The 27640-nt window shown below is 37.1% G+C and overlaps 1 protein-coding gene across 1 annotated transcript in view; it reads left to right on the top strand.

The window, feature by feature from the left end:
• Atrn (attractin) overlaps positions 1-27640 on the top strand; it is a 178142-nt gene that overhangs the window by 99436 nt on the left and 51066 nt on the right. The window contains exons 12-20 of the mRNA XM_010611054.2: positions 189-273; positions 11446-11666; positions 14283-14404; positions 16813-16951; positions 17168-17358; positions 21112-21331; positions 23024-23209; positions 23856-24089; positions 26881-27018. Of these exons, the coding sequence (XP_010609356.1) occupies positions 189-273; positions 11446-11666; positions 14283-14404; positions 16813-16951; positions 17168-17358; positions 21112-21331; positions 23024-23209; positions 23856-24089; positions 26881-27018 (1536 nt within the window). The remainder of the gene's footprint in view (positions 1-188; positions 274-11445; positions 11667-14282; positions 14405-16812; positions 16952-17167; positions 17359-21111; positions 21332-23023; positions 23210-23855; positions 24090-26880; positions 27019-27640) is intronic.

Raw genomic sequence — 27640 nt, 5'->3', positions numbered from 1 at the left:
CCTTTCTTCCATGTCCTGCTGCTTTGTTGCTGCCACTTTGAGCCCGAGAAGTAATCATGTGACTAAGAAAGTTGAGAGGTGTTTTATGAGGCTGTATTTCAGCCTCCTTCCTGCAGAATTCTGACTATGTCAATTCCTGTTGATTATGAGTGGCAGTCCATTCTGAAAGGAGTTTTTCTTGTTTCTAGCTTGTGACCTTTGGTCAGTGCTTCCCAGACCTGATCTCCACCATGATGTCAACAGATTTGGCCACTCAGCAGTCTTACACAACAGGTAATTATAGAAATTCTTGCTGTTTTCTCTCTTGTGTTTAAAATGAAAATAAAAGAAAATATGAAGAAGTAGAATTGGGCTTACATATTATTCACAGGATTTCTTCATTTTTTTTTTTTTACAGAATTATGTAGATATAAATGTCTTGACGTAGCTTTAAGATACTTGATGTAGATAAGAATTTCTTCAAATGCTGTGTTTATTGGTCTGGTTTTGTTAGGATGCAGAGCATGCTATATTTGGTGGTATCTGAATGCATGAGACAGCAAAAGCTACATGCACATTTCTGTCTTATATTCTCTGCTTTTGCAGGGGCGGGGGTTCTTAGGTTGTCAAGGTTCTAGTAGTTGTATCTGAGTGTAAAGAGAGTTTTAAGGGGGAAAAAGGAAAAAGGGCACTTCAGGTAAGGGATAATATAGGGAACAGACATGGGGAGATTATTTAGTCCTCACATACAGACCATACTGCCAGAGCTCTACATATCTGCTCTGGAGAAGTATCCATCAAATAAAACAGATTCTGAATGGTCATTTTACCTGTTCCCTATAGTGAACTTTGAAGATTTTTGAGATGCTAAACAGCTTAATCGTATTATGAATTTTTCTCATTTTGTTTCTATTACAAGCATATCTCTGTCCACTTAAAAATTTTTTTTTACAATTTAGGTATACATAATGATCACATTCACCATAGGGAATTAGTACTTGTACATGATGTATCATGATTCCTCTTTTATTCCCTTTCCCCTCCCCTCCCTTCCACCCCCTTTTCCCTTCCCTATTTACAAAAGCCCCATTTCCAATTTTTTCCTTCTTTTCTCATTTTTTTCATTTTCCTTCCTTTCCCCCTCCACACTCTCTAATTCCCCCTTTCTTTTAAATAATTTTTTCTTATTTCACATTGTCTATTGTACATTTTGGTCCCTATTTACAATTTCAGATTCTTACACCACAGAGACAATGCGATATTTACACATATATATCTGATTTATTTCACTTAAGCATATAGCTTCAAGGTGCATCCATTTAGCTATAAATGTCTCAAGTTTAGCCTTCTTTATGGCAGAGTAGTATTCCATTGTATAGAAACACATCTTTTTTTATCCATTCATCAGTTCATGGGTATTTGGGTTGTTTCCAAGATTTAGCAATTACAAACTGTTTTACTATAAACATGGATACGCATATAATACTGCTTTTAATTCTTTTTTTAAAAAATTCTTTTGGGATTATACCCAGAGGGGAATGGCTGGGTCAAATGGGACCTCTAATCCTAGTTTTTTGAGAAACCTCCACACTGATTTTTATAGTGGTTGCACCAGTCTGCATTCCCTGCAACAGTGGAGCAGGGTTCCTTTTTCCCCACAGCCCTGCCAGTATTTGTTGTTGGTTGATTTCTGTTGTTGCTATCAAGCAGCCATTCTTTCTGGGGTGAGATGAAATCTCAGCATTGTTTTAATTTGCATCTCTAGAATGAGCAGTGAGTGGTGTTGAACATTTTTTCATATATTTATTTCCCGTTTCTACTTCTTCATCTGAGAAATACCTGTTCATTTCGTATCTTCATTTTTGGATTAGGTCTTTAAATTTGGGAGTCTGATTTCTTTCAAGTCTTTATATGTTCTAGATATTAGTCCTTTGAGGCACAACTGGCTACAATTTTTTCCCACTCTGTGCATTGTCTCTTCACTCTGTTGGTGGTTTCTTCTGTGGTACCAAAGGTACCAATTTTTTTTTTTTTCTGCACCAGGGATTGAACTCAGGTCCTTGCACTTGCGAGGCAGGTAGCAGAACTACTGAGCTAACTCCCTGGCTCTACAAAAGGTTTTTAATAAGATGAGGTACCAGTTGTTGATTCTTTGTAGTATTTCTCCCGTGATCAGGGTTTTGTTCACAGTCTTTGCATACACCTATGTCATCAAGTGTTCTACCTATTCTCTCTTCCAGCGAATTTAGTGTTTCTGTTCTTATATTTAGATCTTTGATCTATTTTTATTTTAGTTTAGGGCATGGTGAGAGCTGTGGGTCTAGTTTTAGTCTTCAGTATGTAGAAAGTCAGTTTTTTTCAGCACCATTTATTAATGATGCTATCTTTTTTTCCACTGAATATATTTGGCCCCCTTTCAAAGATAAGGTGGCTACGTGTGTTGGGGTTGTTTTTGAATCTTGTGATTTTTTTCATTGCTCCTTAGATCTGTTTGTTTTTTTTTTTGCCAGTACCATGCTGTTTTAATCACATTAGCTCTGTAGTATAATTTCAAGTTACGGATTGTGGTGCCCCCTGCCTTGCCCAGAATTGCTTTTGTGATTCTACATCTCTTCTGGTTCCAAATGAATTTTAGGATTCTTTTTTCTAATTCTGTTAGATATGCTGTTGGAATTTTTATTGGAATTGCTTAAATCTGTATAATACTTTTTGGAAGTATGGCCATTTTCTCTGTACTGTTCCTTCCTAAGAGCAAGGGATATCTTTCCATTTTTATTTATTTATTTATTTTTTGTTATCCTCTTTTATCTCCTCTTTCAAAGTACTGTAGTTTTCAATGTAGAAGTCTTTTACTTCCTTCATCAGATTGATTCCTAGGTATTTCATTTTTTGGATCCTATACATGAAAGGTGTTTCCCATTTTCTCATTAAATTTGTTATTTGTATACAGGAAGCCTATTGATTTTTTAGTATTGACTTTGTATCCAGCTACATTACTCAATTTGGTTATTAAATCTAGAAAGAGGTCTTTTGTTGAAGTTTTTGGTGTCTTCTATGTAGAGAATCATGTCGTCTTCAAATAATAATTTAACTTCTTCCTTTTCTTTTTTCCTTTTATTTCTTTCTCTTGTCTAATTGCTCTGGCTAATGTTACCAGAACTATGTTGAAGAAGGTGATAATGGACATCTTTGTCTTGTTCCTGATTTTAGAGAAAAAGCTTTCAGTTTTTGTCCATTTAGTATGATGTTGGCTATTAGTTTTGGATGGCTTTTCTCAGATTGAGGTAAAGACCAACTAGTCCAATTTTTTGTATAGTTTTTGTCATGAATGGGTGTTGGACTTTGTCAAACGCTTTTTCTGTGTCTCTTCGGGTATTTGTGTCATTTTTTTGTCTTTGGCTTTGTTGATAATGGTGTATTACATTTATCTATTCATGTGTGTTGAACCATCCCTGCCCTGGGATGAATCGTACTTGATCATAGTATATAATCCTCTTGCTGATTTGCTGCATTCTGTTTGCCAGTATCATATTGAAGATATTTGAGTCTATGTTCATTAGAGAGATTGGACTGTAGTTCTCTTTTCTGTTTGGGCCCTTTCTGGTTTTGGTATCAGGGTAATACTTCTTCCAGAAATTATTTGGGGAGTATTGCTTCTCTTTCTATTTCATTAAAGAGTTTGAGAAGTAGCGGCATTAGATCTTCTCTATAGATTTCAACAATAAAACAGTCAAGACCTGGTCTTTTCTTTGTTGCTAAGTTTCTAATTATATTTTCAATTCCAATGACAGATACTGGGTTACTTAAAATTTTAATATCTTCTTGTTTCACTTTGGTATTTCATATGAATCTAGGAGTCTGTCCATTTCTTTTATATTGTCCATCTTATTAAAGTATAGGTTCTCAAAGTAGTGTTGATAGTCTTCTGGATTTCCACAAGATCTGTTGTGATTTCACCCTTTTCATTCCTAATTACATGAATTTGAGTGTTTTCTTTCCTTTTTTTCATAAGGTTAGCTAAGAGTTTATAGATTTTATTTAATCTTTCAAAGAACCAACTCTTCAATTCATTGATTCTTTGTATTGTTTTCTTAGTCTCAATTGCATTAATTTAGGCTCTGATCCTTATAATTTCTTCCCTCATAGGTGCTTTGGACATGACTTGTTCTTCTTCCTTGAGAAGTTTAAGGTGTAACGAGGTTATTTATTTGAGCTCATTCTGTTTTCGTGGTACAAGAGTTCACTGTTATAAATTTTCCTCTTAGTACTGCTTTCATTGTGTCACATTAGTTGTGGTATGTTGTGTCCATATTATCACTTAATTGTAGATACTGTTTAATTTCTCCTTTAATTTCATCTGTGACCCATTGGTTTTTCAGCAAAGTGTTATTTAATTTTCATGTGTTTATGCATTTTTTTGTTGTTTATTTTGCCGTTGATCAGTTTCTTTGCACTATGGTTAGATAATATGCATGGTTAGATAATTTCAATTCCTTTGCATTTACTAAGTATGTTCTGTGGGCTAGTATGTGGCCTGTTTTGGAGAATATTCCATATGCAGCTGAGCAGAATGTGTATTTTGAAGTTTTGGGGTGGAACACTCTAAACATCCACTAAGTCCATTTGTTCACAGATTTGGTTCATTTCTGATATTTCTTTGTTGATTGTCTTATTCTGTCTATTTCTCATAGTGAGGTATTAAGGTCCCTCATTATAGTTGAGTTAGTGCTAATTAAGTTTTTCATGTCTGTTAATATTTGTTTTATGTAATTGGGTGCACCAATATTTGGTGCATATATATTTATAATTATTATCTCCTCAAAATATTCCTTTACAAAGTATATAGGGACCTTCTTTGTGTCTTTTGATGAATCTTGGCTTGAAGTTCACTTTGTCTGCAAATAGAATAGCTACCCCTGCTTTTTCCTGATTCCTGTCACATGGAACATTATTTTCCATCCTTTGACTTTTAGTCTGTGTGAACTTCCTTTTAAGTTAAATGTGTTTATTGTATGCAGGATATTGTTGGATTATGTCATGATCCATTCTTCCAGTTTGATTCTTTTGATTGGTGAATTGAGACCATTTACATTGATGGTTATAACTGATATGTTTTGGGTTATCCTTGTCATATTTTTATGCTATTGGTTCCCTGTCTTGCCTCTCTGTTTAATAGCTTGCCCTGCCTGGTGGCTTTCTTCTATTGGTGTTCTTGGAATTGTGATTTTCATTATCTCTTTCTAAAATGCCCCTCAGAACACTTTGAGAGCTGGTTTATTGGTTGTGAATTTCTTCAGTTGTTCTTTGTTATGGAAGTATTTTATTTCTCCGTTGATTTTGAAAGATAGCTTTGTGGGGTACATTAATCTGGGTTGGAAGTTGTTTTCTTTTAGGGCTTGAAATACTTCACTCCAGGCTCTTCTTGCCTTAAGGGTTTGTGTTGAGAAGTCTGCTGTGATTCTGATAGGCTTTCCTTTATAGGTGATTTGTTTCTTTTCTCCAACAGCTTTTAATATTCTGTTCTTGTGAAATAAGGGACAAAGAGAAAGGGAAAATGGAGGGTTAGGGGAAAGGAAAGAAGAATGGAATTAATATGAGAAATGAAAAATAATGGAAACAAAGTCTTTGAAGATAGGGAGGGAGGGGTTGAAGGGAGGGCAGGGAAATGGGAAAAAAATAAGAACCCAGGTTGATTATGTAAAGGTACAAATTTCCAACAATGAATGTCATATTGTATACATTAAATGTACCAATAAAATTAATTAAAAGTATTCTGTTCTTGTGTTGAATTTCTGGATTCTTGATTATTAAGTGCCTTGGTGTGAATTTATTTTGGTCATGGCTATTTGGAGTTCTGTATGCCTCACTTATTTGTATGTGAAATTCTTTTTTCAAATTTGGGAAGTTTTATGCCATTACTACTACTACTACTACTACTACTACTACTACTACTACTACTACTACTACTACTACATCTTCTATATCTACTACTACTACTACTTCTTCTTCCTCCTCCCCCTTCCCTCCCCTCCCCCCCTCCTCCATCTTTTTCATTAATTTTATTGGTACATTTTAGGTATATAATATGCTGACATTCATTATTGAGAATTTGTACCTTTACATAATATATATTGGTTCTAAATATATTTAGACTATTTAAATGTTATCTCAACTTGTTAGAAAAGCCAAGATAAAACTGGAAAAAGCATTAGCTCTGTTTTAATGCTTAATATATCACAGTATCACTAAAAAGTAGTAAGAAACCTTTTCTTCCCTTTAAATCGTTGTTATTATTATGTCATATAGATTTTTTAAATGTTAACAAAATTGATGAAAAAAAATCCTTGAAAATATATTACCAGAAAGAATGAAAGTATTGAGCACATGTACAAGTCATTCTTCAGAGTTTAGTTTACTTCTGTGCAAGATTATTTCTTTTAATGTGTTTTCTGCTTTTTCTTCTCCTGTGCAATCCCACTGTGTGTGTGTGTGTGTGTGTTTGTGTGTTGTGTGTGTGTGTGTGTATATGTTTTGCTTTTCACAATGTCCCACAGGTCTCTAGCCCAATTCATTTTCTTCAGTATTTTTTCCTTTCTTTTCTTCAGATTATGTAATTATTATATAATCTTTTCTCTTTCTTCTTGTGCTGGTAATTGAAACTAGGACCTTGTATGTCAGGCAGTTGCTGTGCCACTAAGTTACATCCCCTGCCCTATTGTTCTGGCTTAATGTTCTCATTTTTTCCCCCTCTGCCAACTCTAATCTGAAGTTGGGTTGTTCTAGAGAATTTTTCATTTTCTGAATAGTATTTTCAACTCTGGAATTTCCATTTATTATTTATAATTTATGCCTCTTTATTGTTATTCTCTATTTGTTGAATTACTGGAGATGTAGTTTAGGCTGGGGATGGAGGTCAAGTGACATAGCACCTAGCTGGCAAGTGTGAGGCCCTGAGCTCAATTCCCAGTGCCAAAAACAAAATAAGTTTCTCACTAGAGTTTAATCCCTGGTACCCCCCCAAAGTTTCCCTATCTGTTGTGTCATTCATACTGTGCTTTCCTTTAATTCTTTAGACAGAGTCCCCCCTTTTCAAAATGTATTAGTTGCTTTGAAGTCTTTGTTTCCTAAGTCCAATATGTGGAACCCATAGGGGTTGTTACTGTTTATTTAGGGTCTTGAAGACTAATTCTGTGGTTCTGTTTTCCCCACAGTGTGCCACTACTGCTAACTCTTCATTGACATTTTCTATTTTAAGCCCTGACTTCATGGGGGTTACCCTTAGATTAGTATAGCTTAGTGTTCAGCCAGTAAGTAGTTTTGCTTAAATATCCTCATCCAGTAATGATCTCACTATTTCTTGATGAATCTGTCTGCAATTTGAGGAATGTATTCAAAGTTTCAGAAGTTTAAAAGTCTGTCTTAGCTTTTACTTTTTGTGTTTTCAAGGCCTTGCATTCAGCCAGGTCAGAGTAAGATAGCTGTGACCCTCTTTTTCATTATCTTGAGTGTTCCTTTTTTTTTTTTGCGGAACTGGGGATTGAATTTAGGACCTTGCACTTGCAAGGCAGGTGGGGTGCCACTGAGCTAAATCCCCGGCCCACTTCTGAGCATTCTTGAAGCTTATGTAAACATACAGCCTTCCACACTGTGAAATCTAGCCTTCCTGGAAGATATGAAGTTCAACTAAAGCCTACTATGATTACCATGCCTTTGAAGGGGTACTAAATTCTATTTAAAAACCTTAAAATCTGGACCCTAAACCTTAGGAGGACTTTGACTTCTGACACTTTTTCCACTGAAAGACAATTAAAAAGACTACAGCAAGGACCTAGCATGATAATAAGAGAATACTGGGCAAAAATTAAGACATGAATTAAGTTCAAAAAGGGTAACCAAGCTGCTTCAGCCTCTGACAGTTTGCTTATTCAACTATGGCAGTGAGGAGGTGGAACTGAGCTTTGACTGATTCTCAAGGCTGAAGTTCAGGAGCCAGAGGTATTTTGTACATAATGGATGCTAAATAGATATTTTTGAATGAATAAATAAATGGATAGGATGATTTGGACTTTGGATTTTTTAGAGACCAATGGTATAAATGGTCATGTAAAAATTATTTTTTACCTTTAAAGACAAAAATTAAACTCAAGACATAATATATAGGAGAAAATAGACCCATGTGTATTATTAGTTAGAAATGTAATATCTTTCAAGTAGAGATTTAAGCAAAATGCTTTTCCCTCCAAAAAATATTAAAACTTTTTATTGTAAAAATTTGAAGCATATGCAGAAGTAGAGATGATAGTATGATGAAACGCATGTGCCTATTACTCAACTTCAGCAATCAACTGCTGGCTACCCTGACCCACTCCAAATTAGTTTGAAGCAGTTTTCCAGCATAATAGGATTTCATGAGTAGACATTTCCGATTACAGTTGATTTTCATTATTCACAGTAGTTATGTTCTATAAAGTCACTACACATATTGAATTACTGAATGTTGAATTATTGCTTCTTGACAACCTACAAGGTTAGGTTTCTCCAGTCCTCTGATTATATTTTCATAAGGCAGTCAGTGCATAATGTTGTTTTATGTGTGTTTCTTTTGAAAGACATCTTATTTAATATATGTTGTTGATTTGTTAACGTTGAGCTAATAACCAACAGCCCTTTAGCCGGGCGTGGTGGCGCACGTCTGTAATCCCAGTACTCGGGAGACTGAGGCAGGAGGACTGCTGGAAGTTTGAGACTAGCCTGGGCTACATAGTGAGTTCCAAGTCAGACTCAACTACATAGTGAGACCCTGTCTCAAAAAACAAAAAACAGCAACAACAACAACAAAAAAACCAACAGCCCTTTAACTCACGACTGAACAAAGTTTATCCAACACATATTTTCTCCATAAGGCACATTGCATCACATGGAGGCTATTTTTAAAACATCAGAATCATAGTGTACATGGGGCTGGGGATGTAGCTAAGTGGTGCTGCACCTGCCTGGCAAGCGCAAGGTCCTGAGTTTGATTCCCGGTACCCAAAAGAATCATAGTATACAGCAAAAAATATTCCAGTAAGGAAATCATAAGAAGGAAAATTGCTTATAGTCTGAGAGCTGAAACAATAAGTCAGAACATCATTTTGTTTGACCTCAGTTGGAACTGTGCATGTTTTGTCAACTCAGATTTTTTTGCTATTCTGCCTGCACTTGCTTGCAAGTGACCATAAAACTCCTGCAAGGTTTGACTTTAGAGTTAGAAATAAATTGTATCAAGTAGACAAATTTACAAATATGAAATTTGCAAATAATGTGATTTTACAAAGTTTTGGGTGTTTTGGTGTTTTGTTTTTTAATGCAGTAGTGGGAATTGAACCCAGGGCCTCTTGCATGCAGGGCAGGTGTTCTACCACTGAGATACATCCATATCCCTGAGTATCTTTTATTAAAGGTAAAAACTCCCTTTTGAAAATATCACCACTGTATAGTCTTTTTAAAATTGATAATACTTTAATATCACATAGTATCTACTCAATATTTAAATTTCCCAGTTGTCTCATAAATTTTTTAAAAGTTGAATTTGTTCAAGTTGGGATCCAAATGAAATCTATATAGCACAACTGGTTGAAATATTTTTCAAGTTTCTCTATATCAGTAGGCTTCCCACTCATATTTCCTTTTATTACTTAGAGACTGTGTTGATTATCCTGTAGAATTTTTTACAGTCTAGTGCCTTCCCACCCCTGTCCTGAGGATTGAATTCAGGGTCTTACACATGCTAAGCAAGTGCTCAACCACTGGTCTGTATCTCCAGCCCTAGATTTTGATTATATTTCCATGCTTTTGAGTAGCATATTGGTCTCTTTTTTAAACTTCCTGCAGATCAACTTAATCAGATTCATTTCAGGCTTTTGGCAAGATGACTTCATAGGATTGATTCTTTTCCTTTATTTACTAATGTTCAAAATAATGAACTGATTTCTTAGATTCATTGTCTACAGGCGATAGATGAAATCTCTTCCTCAGGGTCAGGGGGCATATAACATGAATTCATGGGTTTAAAGATCCAAGTGTATGTATTTCAGTCCCTTGCAGTTCTTATTCTTTTTTAAGTTTTAAGTGTTTCCCATTGGTAGCCAGTGAATATCTTTGCATCGTAGCTTTTGAGGGTTTTGTGTGTGTGTGTGTGTGTGTGTGTGTGTGTGTGTGTTTTAACATTATCCTTGTTTTTCTTTCTGGTATGACCAGGTTTTGTTTATTTGTTTGTCTTTTGATACTGGGGATTGAATGCAGAACCTTATGCTTGAGGCAGGTGTGGTCAAACTGAGCTAAATCCCGGCCCCTGATTAGACCAGATTTTATAGATTCATTATCAACATGTTTTGACCAACACATGAAATTAGACTTTTCTCTAAAAAGTTGTAGTTTGAGGGAAGTGGTGGGGAAGTTTAAGTGCTATAATCTGCGTCCTAGTTGTATTCATTACTACTGGGTTCATATATTAAGAAGACAGGTTAAGTAGAAATATGATTCTTATTTTTAATAAAGAAAAATGAATTGTGTGTTTGTGTATTTGACCCCCCCCTTCCTCCCTTAACAGATAGTACATACTTTGAGTTTTTTGCTGTTATCATTAATGATGTAAAGCCTCATGTATACTCCTTTATGTGTTTCTATTATTGAGTCTTTGTGATAGATTTCTAGAAATATGATCACAAGTTCAAAAGGTAAATGTGTATAGTTTTTAAAGAAATTCCCAAATTCCCTGCTGTGGACTTGCACTATTTTACATGCTCAACAACAGTGTATCAGCTTGCGTGTTTCCCTGTAGCGTCACCAATGCATATGCTGTCCAACTTTTGTGAGATTTTTTTTATTTGCTAATGTAATAGATGAGAAATGCTACATCAATGTGGTTTTATTCTCTTATGATTGAATATCTCTTCATATGCTTAAGGTCATTTGCATTTTTAAAAATAACAACTGGCTGAAACCTTCTGTATATTAAAATTTTTCCTACCTTCTGGGTTGTAAGTCAGGTGGATGTAATTTTTCTATTCTCAGATAATGAAGAAGTTCATTCTTATCTAGAAATCACATGACTTTCAGGTACTCTGATTCATTTGATTATATATATTTAGAGAGAGAGTGAGAAATTGAATCAATTTTATCTTTTTCTAAATGTTTTGTTATCTTGATACCATTTATTGAAAAGTCCATTTTTCTCCCACTAATTTAACATGCTACCTTCACTATGTATTTCCACATTCACATTTGGAGGTGGACTGTTGGAACTATCCTGAGTGATCACAGGGCAGGCTGAAAGGGTGGAATTTAGGAAGGAAAAGAATAATAATGATCTTTGAGATCCTGAAAAATAATTTATTGTAGCCAAAGATTATCTATAAAAAGTATACCGTGTGTTTATTTGTTAAGTTTTCAGTAAATTCCTTCTCTCCCTTTTTTATCTTGTAGCACCATGTATGTGTTTGGTGGTTTCAACAGTCTACTCCTTAGTGACATCTTGATGTTTACCTCGGAACAGTGTGAAACACACCAGAGTGAAGCTGCTTGTGTAGCAGCAGGACCTGGTATCCGGTGTATGTGGGATGCGGAAACATCTCAGTGTGTCTCCTGGGAATTGGCAACAGAAGAGCAAGCCAAAAAGTTAAAATCAGAATGTTTTTCCAAAAGAAGTATGTTTTTCCCTGCTTAGAATTTAATTAGGGATCCAGTTTTATTTGAATGATGAAGGAACTGAGCACATGTACACTTTCGTTATTCCCTTCACTTTCCATAATTATTTAGTAATACTTGCACAAAGCTTTTTTGGGTATTTGAAATTTGTTTTATAAACAATAGGTAAAAACATGCCGTGTGGCTCCTAGAAGCTCTTTGCAAGTGATAGAGGCAAAACTTCCTTGGGATTTTATAGGCTTTGTACCCCAGCTTCAGAACGTGGCTGCATTTGGTCTGAACTTTTTTTGATGATGAAGATACGTAGCTGTGCTCTTCCATCACGGTAGCAGCCTCACATGGGGCTGTCAGACACCTGAAATGTGGCTAATGTGATAGAAGAACTACATTTTCTTATTTTAATTTTAGTTAAAAACTACATGTGTCTAATAGCTAGCATTAAGGATGAGATTAGGAGGGTCAACCCAGAAAAACCACGTTATGGTAAATTGTTCTGGTGGGTAGAGATAGACTCATCTCACAACGTATTTTCCAGCTCTTGTAATTGGTTACAACAGTGATAGGGAGACAAAGTTGCTGAAGATGAGCAGTGATCCCCACTTTTAAAACCTTTCCCCAGGTTTCCCAAGCTTTCTTCATCCTTCCTTCTTTCAAGTATCCTTTGTTCATACTTAGCTCTTTGCCCTTTTTCTCTGACGTAGAGTACGGAGCAACACAGTGAACTAAGCTGTGAGAAATAGTCCTTTCAAAGGAGGAAAAATATCTCTGCAAAATATTTGTTCACATCAATTAAAGTATATTCACGGAATTCCTTACCTAATAGGATTAGTGTTGCAGAAATGAGAGTTATAGTTCACAGAGCCAGATTTTACTTCCCTGGGTTGCTCCAGATGAAGTTGTGCAGGAGCATAAGTCCTCAGTAAGGACTAGATAGCCTTCCCAGGTTCATTGATGAAGAACAGAGATTACTGGAAACTGGTAGGATTAGTTACTGTCTCCATAAGAGGAATAATTAGTTTTTAATCAAAATGTTAAAAGTTCAAATTAAATGTTCAAGTATATTGGAAATAATTTATCCTAAATGGTTCAGTATGAACTCATCTCATCTTGGATGTTGAGTCAGTGTTTTGTTCAATCTCTGGACGGGCCTAATCCTTTCAATGATGACCAGAGTAGGAAGAACAACCTAGAGGGCCTTTGCTTTTTTTGTTACTGGACTCCACCATACCCATAAGATGGTTCAACAGATGAGGCAGCATGGTTGTCCAGTTTCTCTTTTCTGAGGTCAAAAGAAAGTACCATCAGGTCTGTAGCAGTCCGTAAGTTCTGAGACTTGCGTTTTTTTTTTTTTCTTTTTGTGGTACTGGAAAGTGAACCCAAAGCCTTTAAGCTACATCGCCAGCACTTTATTTATATATACATACATACAGTATATGAAATGTATAATCTATAACATACAATATATTCTATAGACTATATTATATGAAATATATCTGATATATAGAAATATATATCATGAATATGAGACATGCAAATGCATATAAGTATATATTATAAATAAACATACATAAATTGTGTTCGTTTTCTCTCGTTGCTGAGACAAAATACCTGACATCCAAAGTTAGAGGGGAAGGAGTTTATTTGGCTTACAGTTCATAGAAGTTGCAGTCTGTAGTCAGCTGGCTGTAAGACAAGAGTGGCAAACAGACATCACAGAGGAGAAACAGCAGGGAATGTACAAGGTAGCAAAGGCGACCAGGGAGTTTAACAGCATCTTTCTGCCCCTTTGATCTTATTCAGACTACTTAGGGCGGGTAGCACTCATACCCTTCATCCTAGTGCCCTTGAGCTTAGCATTGCATCATGAGTCAATTCCAGCTTCACACACACTAGATCAAGCCTATGACCATATGAGGCTTTGGGGAGACATCTAGACCCAAACCATAACAAATATACATCATGTATAAAAATATATATCCTATATCTAAATATACATCATATATGTTATATAGATATAGATATATGTATATAACAATGTATCTGTATATTTGAGACACGATTTCACTAAATCACTGATCTGTCCAGGCTGGGCTTGAACTTCCCGCATCAGCTTCCCAGAGTATTGGAATTACACGTGCCACCACACTCAGCTGCGATTACACTCTTGAATTCACATTTATATGTACAAAATACTCAGCTAGTATCTACTTTGGGGATCTCTGGCACTCTATTGCCTATGCCCAAACTAATCTTGCTTTTGTAACTGGGAGGGATGGCATGGTCTCCTGTATTGCTTTCTTTGGCTCCTGGAAAACTTCTAGTGTGTATTCTCTAGTTTCTTTCAGAAGAAAAGTATTCAAAGACCTAGACTTTCACTATATCCTATAGTTGTTAAATTTACTTGTCTTTGCTTTCCATTTTCTGTATTCTTTTGTACAAAACAGTATTTCTTTATATTTATTTCTAAATTCTGTCATAACTTGAACATCCCAATACATTTCAGTTTCACTCTTCATTTTACTTTCCAACTACTATATTATTATGATTATTTAAATTGTATCATATTATTCTTAACAGAAACAGTCACAGTTAATAAGTTTTTCTTCTCTTTATAGCTCTGGACCATGACAAATGTGACCAAAATACAGATTGCTACAGCTGCACAGCCAACACCAACGACTGCCACTGGTGCAATGACCATTGTGTCCCTAGGAACCACAGCTGCACAGAAGGCCAGGTCAGGTGCTGTTTCTCAAGGATAAAGTAAAGGATAGAAAAATTCCATTTGGGCTTAGGAAGAAATTGGATAATATGGCAAACATAATGACCCAGAATTGTTTTTATTTTTTTATTTTTTTTTAAATTTCAAATTTATTAATTTCATATACAACCTTTATGAAATCCCTCTCGTTTTTTTCTCTTGGTTTTTTTTTTATGACCCAGAATTGTTTTTATTTTTTTATTTTTTTTTAAATTTCAAATTTATTAATTTCATATACAACCTTTATGAAATCCCTCTCGGTTTTTTCTCTTGTTTTTTTTCAGCTTTAATTGAGTTTATTGGTACATTTTAGGGATACAGTACAGTTACATTCATTGTTGGGATCTTGTACCTCTACATGACAAGTCTTGATTCTCATTTTTTCCCCTTACCTCTGCCCTCCCTTCACCCCTTCCTCCCTTCCCCATCTACAAACACTTTATTTTCATCTCTTCAAACTTTTCAATGAAATCGAAAGGGAAGCTATACTTCCAAATTCATTCCTGGAAGCAAGTATCACTTTGATTCCCAAACCAGGGAAAGATACAACTAAAAAGGAGAACTACAGACCAATCTCCTTAATGAATATAGATGTAAAAATCCTTAATAAGATACTAGCAAACAGAATACAGAGGATTATTAGGAAGATCATCCATCCTGACCAAGTCGGATTTATTCCAGAGATGCAAGGGTGGTTCAACATACGAAAGTCAATAAATGTAATACATTATATTAACAAAGTCAAGGACAAAAACCATATGATCCTCTCAATAGATGCAGAAAAAGCATTTGATAAAATTCAACACCCATTCATGATAAAAACCCTGCAAAAAATTGGAATAGATGGTCTATACCTCAATTTAATAAAGGCTATCTATGAAAAACCATCAGCCAACATCATATTGAATGGCCAAAAACTGAAAACCTTCATGTTAAAATCAGGAACAAGACAAGGATGCCCATTATCATCACTTCTCTTCAAAAAATGTGACAGAATTGTTTTTAAATGGGAAGTGGATTTGGATTTTATTATCGTTCAGCTTTCTTTTAGGGAAGGATGCTTTGTGCATCCTGATTCCAAGGGTCTCACTAGCCACAGGGTGTGTGTGTAGTGTGACAGAAGGAGGTAGTAGTGTTGTGTAAGGACTGTTGCCCCTGGGCTTGGCTGGGGCCAAGTACCAGCTGCTGGGTATGAGGCTTGCAATGGTGAGCTCATTCTGCCTGTGTGAGGTTTCAGGAGAAAGTTAGGGTTTGAGGCAGATGTACAGTGGCCCACATTGACTTATGGAGATGATAGGTTTTGCCAAATATCCTTGTCATATTTGTATCTTGGTCAGCATAACAAGCACACACATGCACACACATGTTTTATCAGCCTATTTTTAAATATTTGCACTATTGGAGATTAAACCCACAGCCTCAGCTAGGCAAGCACTCTACCACACCCCTAGTTCTTACTTTGTTTTGAGACAGAGTCTTACTAAATTGCCCAAGCTGACCTCAGATTTGCAACCCTTCTGCCTTACTCCTGAATAGCTGAGATTACAGGCCTATCTTACCACATTTAGGTTTTTGAGGTAAGATTCTTTTTTGGCCAATTTAATGCAGTTTATAAAATAGAAAACGTTTAGATTGTTAGGGGAACATTCGAAAAGCAACAAGTTTAACTTTCTCATTTTATAGATGAGGAGGTGAGACATGGCACTTTTCCCCACATTTTCCAGGTTGTGAAAGTTAGCCAGGATTATCTGGGGCATGGTTCTAAGCTGCATTAGTGGAGCAAATACAAAATGCTGTCCTCCCAGGCCAAAAGGCAGTGTGCACACCTGTCTGAGTCACTGCCTCCTCCAGCAACCAGGCAGGCATATCTCCTGCACCATGGTACAGGTCAAACCAGGACATCAAGGTGGCTCTTCTCTGACCAATAGTGATTGTACCCACCTGGTGATGCTCAGGTGAGCAGCAGAGCTGGAGTGTAGGCCAGACCTCCACACTGCACTCGGACACAGGGCTAGCTTATTGAGAGGCAGCTGAGCCTTAATACTGACAGTGGGTGTGGTGGATATCGAGAAGAGATCTACTCAGATGTGGGCAGGTGCTGCATCACCCCACTGCTGGAGCTTGACCAATCTCAGAATATCAAGGCATGACAATTTTAAAGAGTGGGCTGCTACCTTGCCAGGTAAAGGCATGTCCTTGACCAGAACATTCCACTGCAGTGCTTCTGCCACAGTGCTGCCTCATCTGCGTCTGATTTATGTAGCTATCTCTTTATTTGCTGTTTGCTCCTCAGTTAGACTTTGTTATCTTTAGTATCTTACTGGTCTTCTCCGTGAGTTCTATGTGTACATATAAGACAAAAGCTTTTGTCTGTTGTGTTCTAGATCTCCATTTTCAAGTATGAGAATTGCCCCAAGGATAACCCCATGTACTACTGTAATAAGAAGACCAGTTGCCGAAGTTGTGCCCTTGACCAGAACTGCCAGTGGGAGCCCCGGAATCAGGAGTGCATTGCGCTGCCTGGTAAGTCATGTAGGGGTACCTCTTATGTGGGTCCGTAATTCCAGCCCTGTATTTGGAAGTTAGAAATGTGTCTTATGCCCTCACCACATCCTAATGAAACACCAGGAATTCAAATCACAAGGATCATTTATCTATTCAGTAATTTAAACTAGTAATATAGTAACATAGTAGTTTCATGATTCTTAAAACTTTTTTTTTCTTTCTACTTTGCATAAGAAAACATTTGTGGCATGGGCTGGCATTTGGTTGGAAATTCATGTTTGAAAATTACTACTGCCAAGGAGAATTATGACAATGCTAAATTGTCCTGTAGAAATCACAATGCCTTTTTGGCTTCTCTAACAACTCAGAAGAAGGTGGAATTTGTCCTTAAGCAGCTGCGAATGATGCAGGCATCACAGACCATGGTGAGTTAACATCCTCAGAACTTTAGTTTCTAGTACTCACCTTTTACTGAGGGCCTGATGTCAGCCTGTGATATGCTTGGCCAGAGGGGAAATGCTAATACACTCAGTGTCTTCCTTTACTGCCTCTTTTCTATCTTATAATTTTTAATATTTTGTATGTTTTTGATAGTCATATCTATCATAAGATAGATGAATAACCTGTAGAACAAATAGTAACATGTATGTATATATTCACAGTCTCTAGTGAGTTCAGTAAATAATCTCATACCTGTTATTGCTAGATTCTGCAGGGGGGTAGTGAAAGAGCTCACAGCTAATTAGTTACATTAGATTAAGCCACTTGCATCCCTTAGATTTAAGGTGTTATTATAGCACATAATAGGATTACCAGTAGGAAATGCATTTGGGCTTTTCTTAGACCAAGCCAACCCAAAAGAAGAGGACACCTTCTTTTTTAAGATTTCTGAGCTTGGAAAGGTTCATGTTCCCTCCCTTCCTGCTCCCACCACCACCACCCCACTCTTGAGCTCTTGGGTAACGTATAGTCAAGTTAATAATATCATATTGTCCTTTTTAGTTCAAAGTCCAAGAACTATGTTCCTACCTTTAGTTAACTATGTGTTTATGTAACGAAGCTCTTCTAGCAGTGTGGGTTGTAGTACAGAGAAATTTAGAAGAAATATTCATGTCAAGCACAGAGGAGTGGAGGGCAACACTTTCTTGGGTGGAGCCATCTTCATGTGACAATGCAGAAGTGTGGCCTGGGTCCTGGCTACATGAGCCTATGTATACCATCTAAAGGGCCATTCTGAGGCTGCTAGAAGGTAATCCTGCATTTTACTTTTATCCTTTTTTCCCAGTGTAACGTTGACATGCTGTGGACACTCAGACATTGCTCTTCTATTCTTAGTGTGCTTGCCTTAGGGGATATCAGGTCTATGTTTGGAATTTTATGATATTTTGGTGGCTTTTTCAAGTTTCTTTTTTAATCTGGAGTTTGTTGGTACTTTTTAAGTACACAGTACAGTTACATTCATCATCGGGATCTTGTACCTTTACATGACAGATCTTGGTTCTCATATTTCCCCATGCCCCCGTCCTCCCTTTACTCCCTCCACCCTCCTCTATTTACAAAGACTTTGTTTCCATTTTTCCTTTTCTCATATTTTTTCTTTTCCCTTGTTTCCTTTCCCCTACCCTTCCCACACTTTTTCAAGTCTCCATCAGAGACTGTTGTTTCTCTTCTCACCCCCAAATGTGGGCTGTCCCAGCATTCTGTATTTGGCAATCAGCTGACCTTAGCCGTGGTTATTCACTCCCTCAGGAAATGAATGTCAGGCTCACAGCTTTGCCCATTATGCTGGGATCTCTTCCAGTGACACAGGTTTACTTTTCTGAAAGACTTCCTGGTTAGAAATGTTTGACTGCCCCTGCTAGCCACAGGTGTACCTCTGCTTTCTCTGTCCTTCAGACTTCCTGACCTTAACAGGCCCTGGGTAGTTTGCTCTGTTGTGTCACTTTTAAAAAGTAGAAACTCAAGTCTTGTGATAAGACTAACAGATGAGACAACTAAAGTATAATGTGCTTACACAGCTTTAACTCTAGATGTGGCAGTCTGTCTAGCCCAAGTATGTATTGAAAAACAAGAAAGGGTACCTAGCCTGGCTTTAAGGGAAGAGAGTGGCTAGTAGACCTGGGAACAGATAATCCTGAAGGCAGGAAGAAGTGAATTGGAAAGGAAAAGTGGGCCAGGCCTCCTGAGTATTAGTACCCTCAAGTGCAAGATGGAGAGATTGAGTAGAGAGGCTGAGAAGAGCTGCAGAGGGGGTGTGTGTGTGTGTGTGTGTGTGTGTGTGTGTGTGTGTGTGTGTGTGTCTGTGTGTGTGGCTGCAGGGTAAATGGGAAGGAATTGTGATAGTTGGGCTTCAAGAGGAGATCAAAGAAATTATCAAAGGACTTTTTAAAAAATATTAATTTTAATGACCTTTTAAAAATAATACATATTTGAGTCATTTATAGCTAAATGGATGCATACTGAGGCCATACTCAGGGAAAATAGGACACATGTATAAATACTGAATTGTTTCTCTGGTGTAAAAAGCTAAAAGTGTAAATAAGTTTCAAATTGTATAATTGATAATGTGAAATAGAAGAAGGCTAAAGGAGTAGGGGGTGTGGGAAGGGTAGGGGAAAGGAAAGAAGGGAAAAGAAAAAATACAAGAAAAGGAAAAAATGGAAACAAAGTCTTTCTAAATAGAGAGGGATGGAGGGGATGAAGGGAGGATGAAGGGATGAAGGGAATGGAGAAAAAATAAGAACCAAGATACATCGTGTAAAGGTACAAGATCTCAATGATGACTGCAACTGTACTGTATAACCTAAAAAGTAGCAATAAACTTAGTGAAAAAAATACATATTTCAGGGCCAGGGATTTAGCTCAGTGGTGCTGTGCCTGCCTCACAAGAGCAAGGTCCTTAGTTCTATCCTTGGTACTGGAAAAAAAATATTTCAAAGGAAATACAGAAACTACTAATAAATATAAGAAAATTATTCTCACTCATCATTGCAACTAAAAACACCTATGGGATGTGTTTCTTTTCTTTTAGATCTTTTAGCAGGCAATGTGTAATTTCCCCTTCAAACATGGAAAGACATTGTACATTTTTATTTTTAACTGCCCAAATTAGAAATGTCTTTCATTTCTGGGCAAAACTTCATACTTTGATTTTTTTAATGTTTAAAAATTACAGTAAGGAAGAAATTCAGGAGAGTAGGAGACAGACTATGTCAGGGGTTATAAAATTTAGTGCCAAGATGGATGCATAGAGAAAGAAAATGTGGTATATACATATATAGATATAATGGAATATTATTCAGCCTTCAAAGGAAAGCCTGTCAATTGCAACAATGCAAATGAACCTGGATGATGTTTCACTAAGTGAAATAAGCCAGGAACAAAAGACAAATACTATATGATCTGACATATGTGTAGAATCTAAAAAAATTTTAATGCACAAAAGCAAAGAGTAGAATGGTGGTTGCCAGAGGGTTGAGGGATGGGATAGAAAATGGGGAGATGTGGGCCATAAAGTACGAAGTTCTATTAGTGATACAGATGAATAAGTTCTGGGGGGTCTAATTACGTTATGGAGAATTTAGTCAGCAGTACTGAAATTTGCTAAGTAGTTTTTAAATGTTTTCACCACGTGTGTACATAATAATAAATATGTGAGATGATGGATGTTTGACTATGGGAATCATTTCCCAATGTACACATATATCAGATAATCATCTACACCTAAATAATATAGTTTTTTTTGTCAATTATACCTCGCTAAGTCTGGGAAAGAAAATTTTAAGTGCTAAACAGTACTTTACAGCTAAAGATGGGACTCTTGAATCATCTAAACTGGCCATGACTCCAAACAGGCTTGGGTAATGATCTGAGGATAGGCATCTACATTATTTCATACATATTGGTAAAATAATTTCATGTATGAATGGGCATTTAAACCAAGTTTTGGTTGAACATTTCTTTAGCATTTGTCATAGGATGTAGAAATTTTAGAACTTGACTATTGCTTTGCCGTTGTTCTCTGTGAACATTTTCATACATTATCTTCTCTGAGCTTTTGGGGAATAGTAAGTTTTCCTATATCTGTGGGATATCACCTAGCATAGTGGATTTTATCTAGAAGCCTGTTTTGTTCAAGACATTGGTTATTTTCACAGTTGTGTCTGTTCTGCCTGTAGTCCAAGCTCACCTTAACCCCATGGGTTGGACTTCGGAAGATCAATGTGTCCTACTGGTGCTGGGAAGATATGTCTCCATTTACAAATAGCCTACTGCAGTGGATGCCATCTGAGCCTAGCGATGCTGGCTTCTGTGGAATCTTGTCAGAACCCAGTACTCGAGGGTTGAAGGCTGCAACCTGCATCAACCCACTGAATGGCAGCGTCTGTGAAAGGCCTGGTAAGGATACAGGTGAATTAGGTGTTCCAGGAAGTTGACTGAGGGAGAAAGTGAGGCAGACTTACTTATTGAGACGCTTGAAATAATCATGAAAATAGATGGGGTATTGACTTCAAGCATGTTTCAAATATAACTTAGAATTTAAAAAAAAATAATCTGAGCCAGGCATGGTCGCGCACGCCTTAATCCCAGCACTCAGAAGGCTGAGACAGGAGGATCGCTGTAAGTTCGAGACCAACCTTGGCTACATAGTGAGTTCCAGGTCAGTCTCAACTACATAGTGAGATAAAAAAAAAAAAAAAAAAAAAAAAAAAAAAATCTGTGGCTCTGACTAGTTTGAGCCATAATAAGACAAAAAGTTAACTAACATTACTCAAAGAACCTAGAGTCCTAATTAACATTGAGATGGATTGATTTGTTGACCATCAAAAATGTTGAGAATTACTCTGATAGGGAAGGGAGGAAGGGGTGAAAGGAGGGCAGGGATAAAGGGAAAAAATGAGAACCAAGACCTGTCATGTAAAGGTATAAGATCCCAACAATGAATGAAACTGTACTGTATACCTAAAGTACCAATAATAATAAGACAAAAAGTTAACTAACATTACTCAAAGAACCTAGAGTCCTAATTAACATTGAGATGGATTGATTTGTTGACCATCAAAAATGTTGAGAATTACTCTGATAGGGAAGGGAGGAAGGGGTGAAAGGAGGGCAGGGATAAAGGGAAAAAATGAGAACCAAGACCTGTCATGTAAAGGTATAAGATCCCAACAATGAATGTAACTGTACTGTATACCTAAAATGTACCAATAAACTCAATGAGGAAAAAAAAAGAATTATTCTGAAAGACAAATGTCTTGGTGTTGGCAGAGAAATGCTGTGTAAGAAAGAACAGAAAAGTAAGCAAGCCACTGCATGGACAGTATTCTGAAAGCTAGTGTCAGTGGGGAGAACATGAGAGCAGTTCTGACTGAAGCCAGAAGTCAGCCTCAACTGTGCCCAGGCTGTGGCAGAGTACTGAATAATCAAATGGTTTGAATAGCTTCTTAGATTTCCTTCTCTCTTGGGACTAAGTTTAGGCTCCATGAAGGACTAGAGGCAGCCTTGGTAGCCTGCGGATGAGCACAGGCTTCTTCCCGCACAGGATCCATAAGCAATAGGGGCAATTGTGGGTTATTTTAGAAGGCTGGACCCCACTTACATCATGACCAATTTTTGGAAGGTAAATATAGGAAGTATAAAAGAGAATTCCTAGCATTGTAGGAGTCACCTTAAACAGGATTTCTAACCTCCTGTATGGAAGCCTGTTTGAGTCCTAAATGCTTTGATGAATTTAATGTATTCTATGATTCCTCCCCCTAAAATTACCAACAGGATATTACAAATTTAGGTGGATTGTAAAACCCCTGAAGTTCATCCCAGATTCCCTATATTCGAAGGGATTTAGGGCCCTACTTTTGTGGAGGTATTTTCTTGTTCCCCCATCTTTGTCCTTAATAATTTTTAAACAAGTCAGTTTTTTCCCAACTATCTAAGTATACTTGACTAAACAGTACATGAAGACATTGAAGTTTTCTGTTTTCTTCCTCATATACTTTAGTGCCTAAATTGATCACAATCTGCATTTGAAGTCTTTGACCTTAGCTGGCATGGTGGGTGATCTGTGTCCCTCTTGGGTTTAATCCTCAGCAAACCACAGTGCCAAGCAATGCCGGACACCATGTGCCTTGCGGACGGCATGTGGGGAGTGCACCAGCAGTAGCTCCGAGTGCATGTGGTGCAGCAACATGAAGCAGTGTGTGGACTCTAATGCCTATGTGGCCTCCTTCCCTTTTGGCCAGTGCATGGAGTGGTATACGATGAGCAGCTGTCCCCGTAAGTAAAAAGGGAGCACCCTGTGTGAGGCAGCAGCACTTGCAGTGCTCTCGCCTTTGAATGTTCTGTGGATTTGAACAAGTTGAATGCACCTTCTGCCTCACTCTCTACAGAGGCTTTTAAGCTAGTCCTGACTGATGAGAACATACATATAGAACAAGGCACAATAACACATTTAAATAAATCTACAGCCGGGGATTTATCTCAGAGGTACCACCACCTACCTCACAAGTGTGAGGTCCCAAGTTCAATCCCTGGTACCAAAAAGCAATCAGTCAATCAATCTAGAATAGATCAGAGTACAGAGGGACTTTCCAACTTCATTGTTATATTGTTCAATCCATGTAATGCCTCTAATCTAAATCTCTTAATTTGTAAAGTTAGTGCTTCACATTTATTTTAGGATCTCTGAGATCCCACTGTCTCCAGCATCCTGGGGTTGAAAGAAGAGTGGAGGGGTTCCCTATTATGTATTGGGCAAAACATTTGTTGGGCTCTTTAAAATTAGTAATCTCATTTAAATGGTCACTATAATATAGTAATTTTGACTCAAAGAAGCTATGTAGTCTTTTAAAGAAAGGTAATTTAAATACAGTGAATTCAAATCTACCTGTGATAGTGAAATGTAGCTTGTGCTTTTTTGTAGCTGAAAATTGTTCTGGCTACTGTACATGCAGTCATTGCTTGGAGCAACCAGGCTGTGGCTGGTGTACTGATCCCAGCAATACTGGGAAAGGGAAGTGCATAGAGGGCTCCTATAAAGGACCAGTGAAGATGCCTTCTCAGGTCTCTACAGGAATCGCCTATCCACAGCCCCTTCTGAATTCCAGCATGTGTCTAGAGGATGGCAGATACAACTGGTCTTTCATTCACTGTCCAGGTAAGATGGCCACTCTTATGTATGCTAGGCCAGCACTCTGCCATTAAGCTACATTCCCAGCCCCTATCTCAACAGTTATTTTATAGTTTTCAGTGTATGTGTCATGTATTTATATTTACATTTTCATATAAACTGTTTTGTTCTTCATACTATTGTTAGTGGGATTATCAACTTGATTTTCTAATTTTTCATTGTTCGTATGTAGAAATACAGTTGATTTTTTTCATGTGGATTTTGTATCATGCAACATTCCTGAACTTTTTCTACTAGTGATTTTGTTTGGTTTCAGTGAGTTTCTTAGGATCCTCTACATGCCATCTGGTACTAAAGATAGTTAAACACTTTTCTTTTCAAATGGAACAACTCTTTCTTTTGGGGGACCTAAATGCCCTGACAAGATATTCCAGCATAATGTTGCATAAAATGGTTAAGAGTGAGCATAATTGTCTTATTCCTTTCTTAGGGGATATAACTAAGTTTTTCTCCATTAAGTATGGTATTAATTTAGGTGTTTCATTCATGCCCTTTATCAGGTTGAGAATGTTTCCTTCTGGTCCCACTTTTTTTGAGGACTCTTTTTTTTCAGCTTTAATTGAGTTTATTGGTACATTTTAGGGATACAGTACAGTTACATTCATTGTTGGGATCTTGTACCTCTACATGACAAGTCTTGATTCTCATTTTTTTCCCTTACCCCTATCCTCCCTTCACCCCCTCCTCCCCTCCCCATCTACAAACACTTTATTTTCATCTTTTCATTATCTCACATTTTTTTCTTTTCCCTTATTACCCTTCCCCTACCCATCTCACCTTCCCTACACCTTTAGCTCCTTTCTTCTTATTTCTAAATGACAGTAATCTTATTAGGATCTTATGTTTTATTGCATATTATTCACACCAGGGAAACTATTTGGCATTTACACATGTGTGACTTATTTATTTCACTTAGGAGTATATCTTCAATATGTATCCATTTTCCTATGAATGAATCTATTTTCTCGTTCTTTATGGCTGAGTAATACTCCATTTTATAGAAAAACCACATCTTCTTTATCCAGTTTCCAACGGATGGGCAAATGGGCTGTTAAGGACTCTTGTCATTAGAGGATGTTGGATTTTGTCAAATGCTTTTCCTGTGTCTGATGAGACAGTTGTATGACTTTGTTCTTTATTCTCTTAGTTCTTTGTATTACATTAATCTAAGGATGTTGAATCAGCCTTGCATTCCTGGGACACAAGCACATTTATAATGTGCTATATTTTAGTATATTTGCTGCTGAAGCAAGCACTATAATGTGCTAGATTTTAATGTGTGCTAGATTTCAACTTACTAGTTGTGGATTTTGTGTCTATATTCATGAGGAATATAGAGTTATAGTTTTCTCGTAATGACTGTCAGGCTATGGTATTAGGATAGTATAGTACTGGCCTTGTAGAGTGAGTTGGGGCATATTCCTTCCTCTACTGTTTCCTGGAAGAGTTAACTAATTGGCATTAATTCTGCTTTAAATTTTGATCGAATTAATCAGTGAAGCCATCCAGTCCTCAGACTTCTTTTGGAAAGATTTTAAATTATTGACATATATATTTTTATATATATATTATATATATAGTCATTTATATATATGTCAATAATAGTATATATACTATATAGTATATAGTATATATATCTTATATAGTGTGTATATATATATATATATATATGGAGAGAGAGAGAGAGGAGAGAGAGAATGCTTACAGGGATGAGGGCTAACAGATGAGTAACAGAATACTTACAAAGCTATAAAAATTTGCCAGGATGGTGGAAAACTACATCATGTTGATCAGCTAAAGCACATCTGCACAATCAAGAGATTCTGCTCATAGTGGCACAGGTTGTTCAGCTTTGCAGTGCACATTGAGCAGTCCTGAGAGGCTCAGAATGCTTTCTAGTTGTAAAGTCCTGTATGCCACAGGAGCTTTAGTAATCTTGCCTCTGGAAACATTTAAATAAGACTTTTTCTAGTAAAGAAAATTCAAAGCAAATAAACATTAGAAATGTAAGGGGATAATCAAATGGCTGTTTTAATTCATCAAAATAATTTTGCTATTTAAATTTTTATTTATGATAGATGAAATAATTTTGATCTAAGTTAAATGTCAAAATTGAATATTAATATCAACAAAACTGTAAAACAATATAGAAGAATAATGGAAAGAAAGGTATCAAATGTGAGCAATGTTCTCTGTAATAGGGTTATTTATGACTTTCTCACTCCTTGTATTTTATAGATACACCATCATGAACTTGTTATTCTTTATAAAAGACAACTGTTTTCCTTTTTGACATTTTAATCTTATTTCTCAAACTACTTTTTAGTGATCTAGGTTTTGTTTGTTTGTTTTTGTTTTGTGCCTATCTTCTGGGTTTTGGTTTTTTGAGACAGGATCTTGCTATTTGAAAGAGTCCAGGCTGGCCTTGAGCTCACTGTTTATCCCAGGCTGGCCATAAACTCACGGCAATCCTTCTGCCTCAGCTTCCCAAGTGCTGGGATTACAGGTGTTTGCCCCCATTCCAGACCTAAATCATACGGTGTTACCCATGTGGGCTTTGAAGTCCTGGGTTCAAGTGTTCCTCCTGCTTCCACCTGCCGAGTATTTGGTGCTCTAGGTGTATGCCACCATGCCAGTTAGTTTTGGTGATTTTATATTTAGAGGCAATAAAGAACTCAGAGATAGAAATAAATCTTGTCAGATTTGCTCCACACAGCTCTGCCATGGGAGACCTCTTGAAAAATTCTTTTCCTTTCAGCTTGCCAGTGCAATGGCCACAGCAAATGTATCAACCAGAGTATCTGTGAGAAGTGTGAGAACCTGACCACTGGCAAGCACTGTGAGACCTGCATATCTGGTTACTATGGAGATCCCACCAACGGAGGCAAATGCCAACGTAAGTCATGTTGGTCAGGTTCACCACTGGGAATAGGTAGAAGCAGTGCTTCCATTGCACTTGAATGTCTCGGAGGGAAAGGCCACTTGGTTTTAGATGCTGTATTTCTTGTTTAAGTCATACTTGTCAGAAGCTCAGATGAGCTGTGGGTCTCAGACTAGTGTGTTAAAGTTAAAAGCCAGCCTGGATGGAAAATTTTGTGAACAGACATATGGAAAATTTTCCAGGGAGGAAAATTTTGCTAACAGACATATGAGAAAGAGTTAAGGTTTTAATCTCAGTCAGCAGTGGTGTAAGCAAAGGGTCCAAACCAGAGAAAGTGCTGACTAGCTGTTCCTTTCTCCAGTTGAGGTTTGATGGATGGAGGGTCAGTACTGATGGGAGGATGTCGTCTCACCATGGAGTAGCATTGTCAGTAGCGTTGCGGACTCTGAGGTTGTAGGGAGGGAGAGAAGAAAGAGTTAGGAATGAGGAGGTCTTAGGCACTAAGTCAGAGTGAAGACAGTATCTTCAGGGTTTCTCCTTCTCTAAAGAGGCCTTAGCAGAGACACTGAAGAACTCTGCCCAAGGCCTGAGATTAAAACACCCAGGAGTAGATGATAACTGACCAAAGCATGGGGCA

Source organism: Fukomys damarensis, unplaced genomic scaffold (assembly GCF_012274545.1).
Source record: "Fukomys damarensis isolate Sample0158 unplaced genomic scaffold, DMR_v1.0_HiC HiC_scaffold_7, whole genome shotgun sequence".
Lineage (NCBI taxonomy): Eukaryota > Metazoa > Chordata > Mammalia > Rodentia > Bathyergidae > Fukomys > Fukomys damarensis.
The sequence above is the reverse complement of the archived record's forward strand: the minus strand, read 5'-3'. Positions and strand labels throughout refer to the sequence as shown.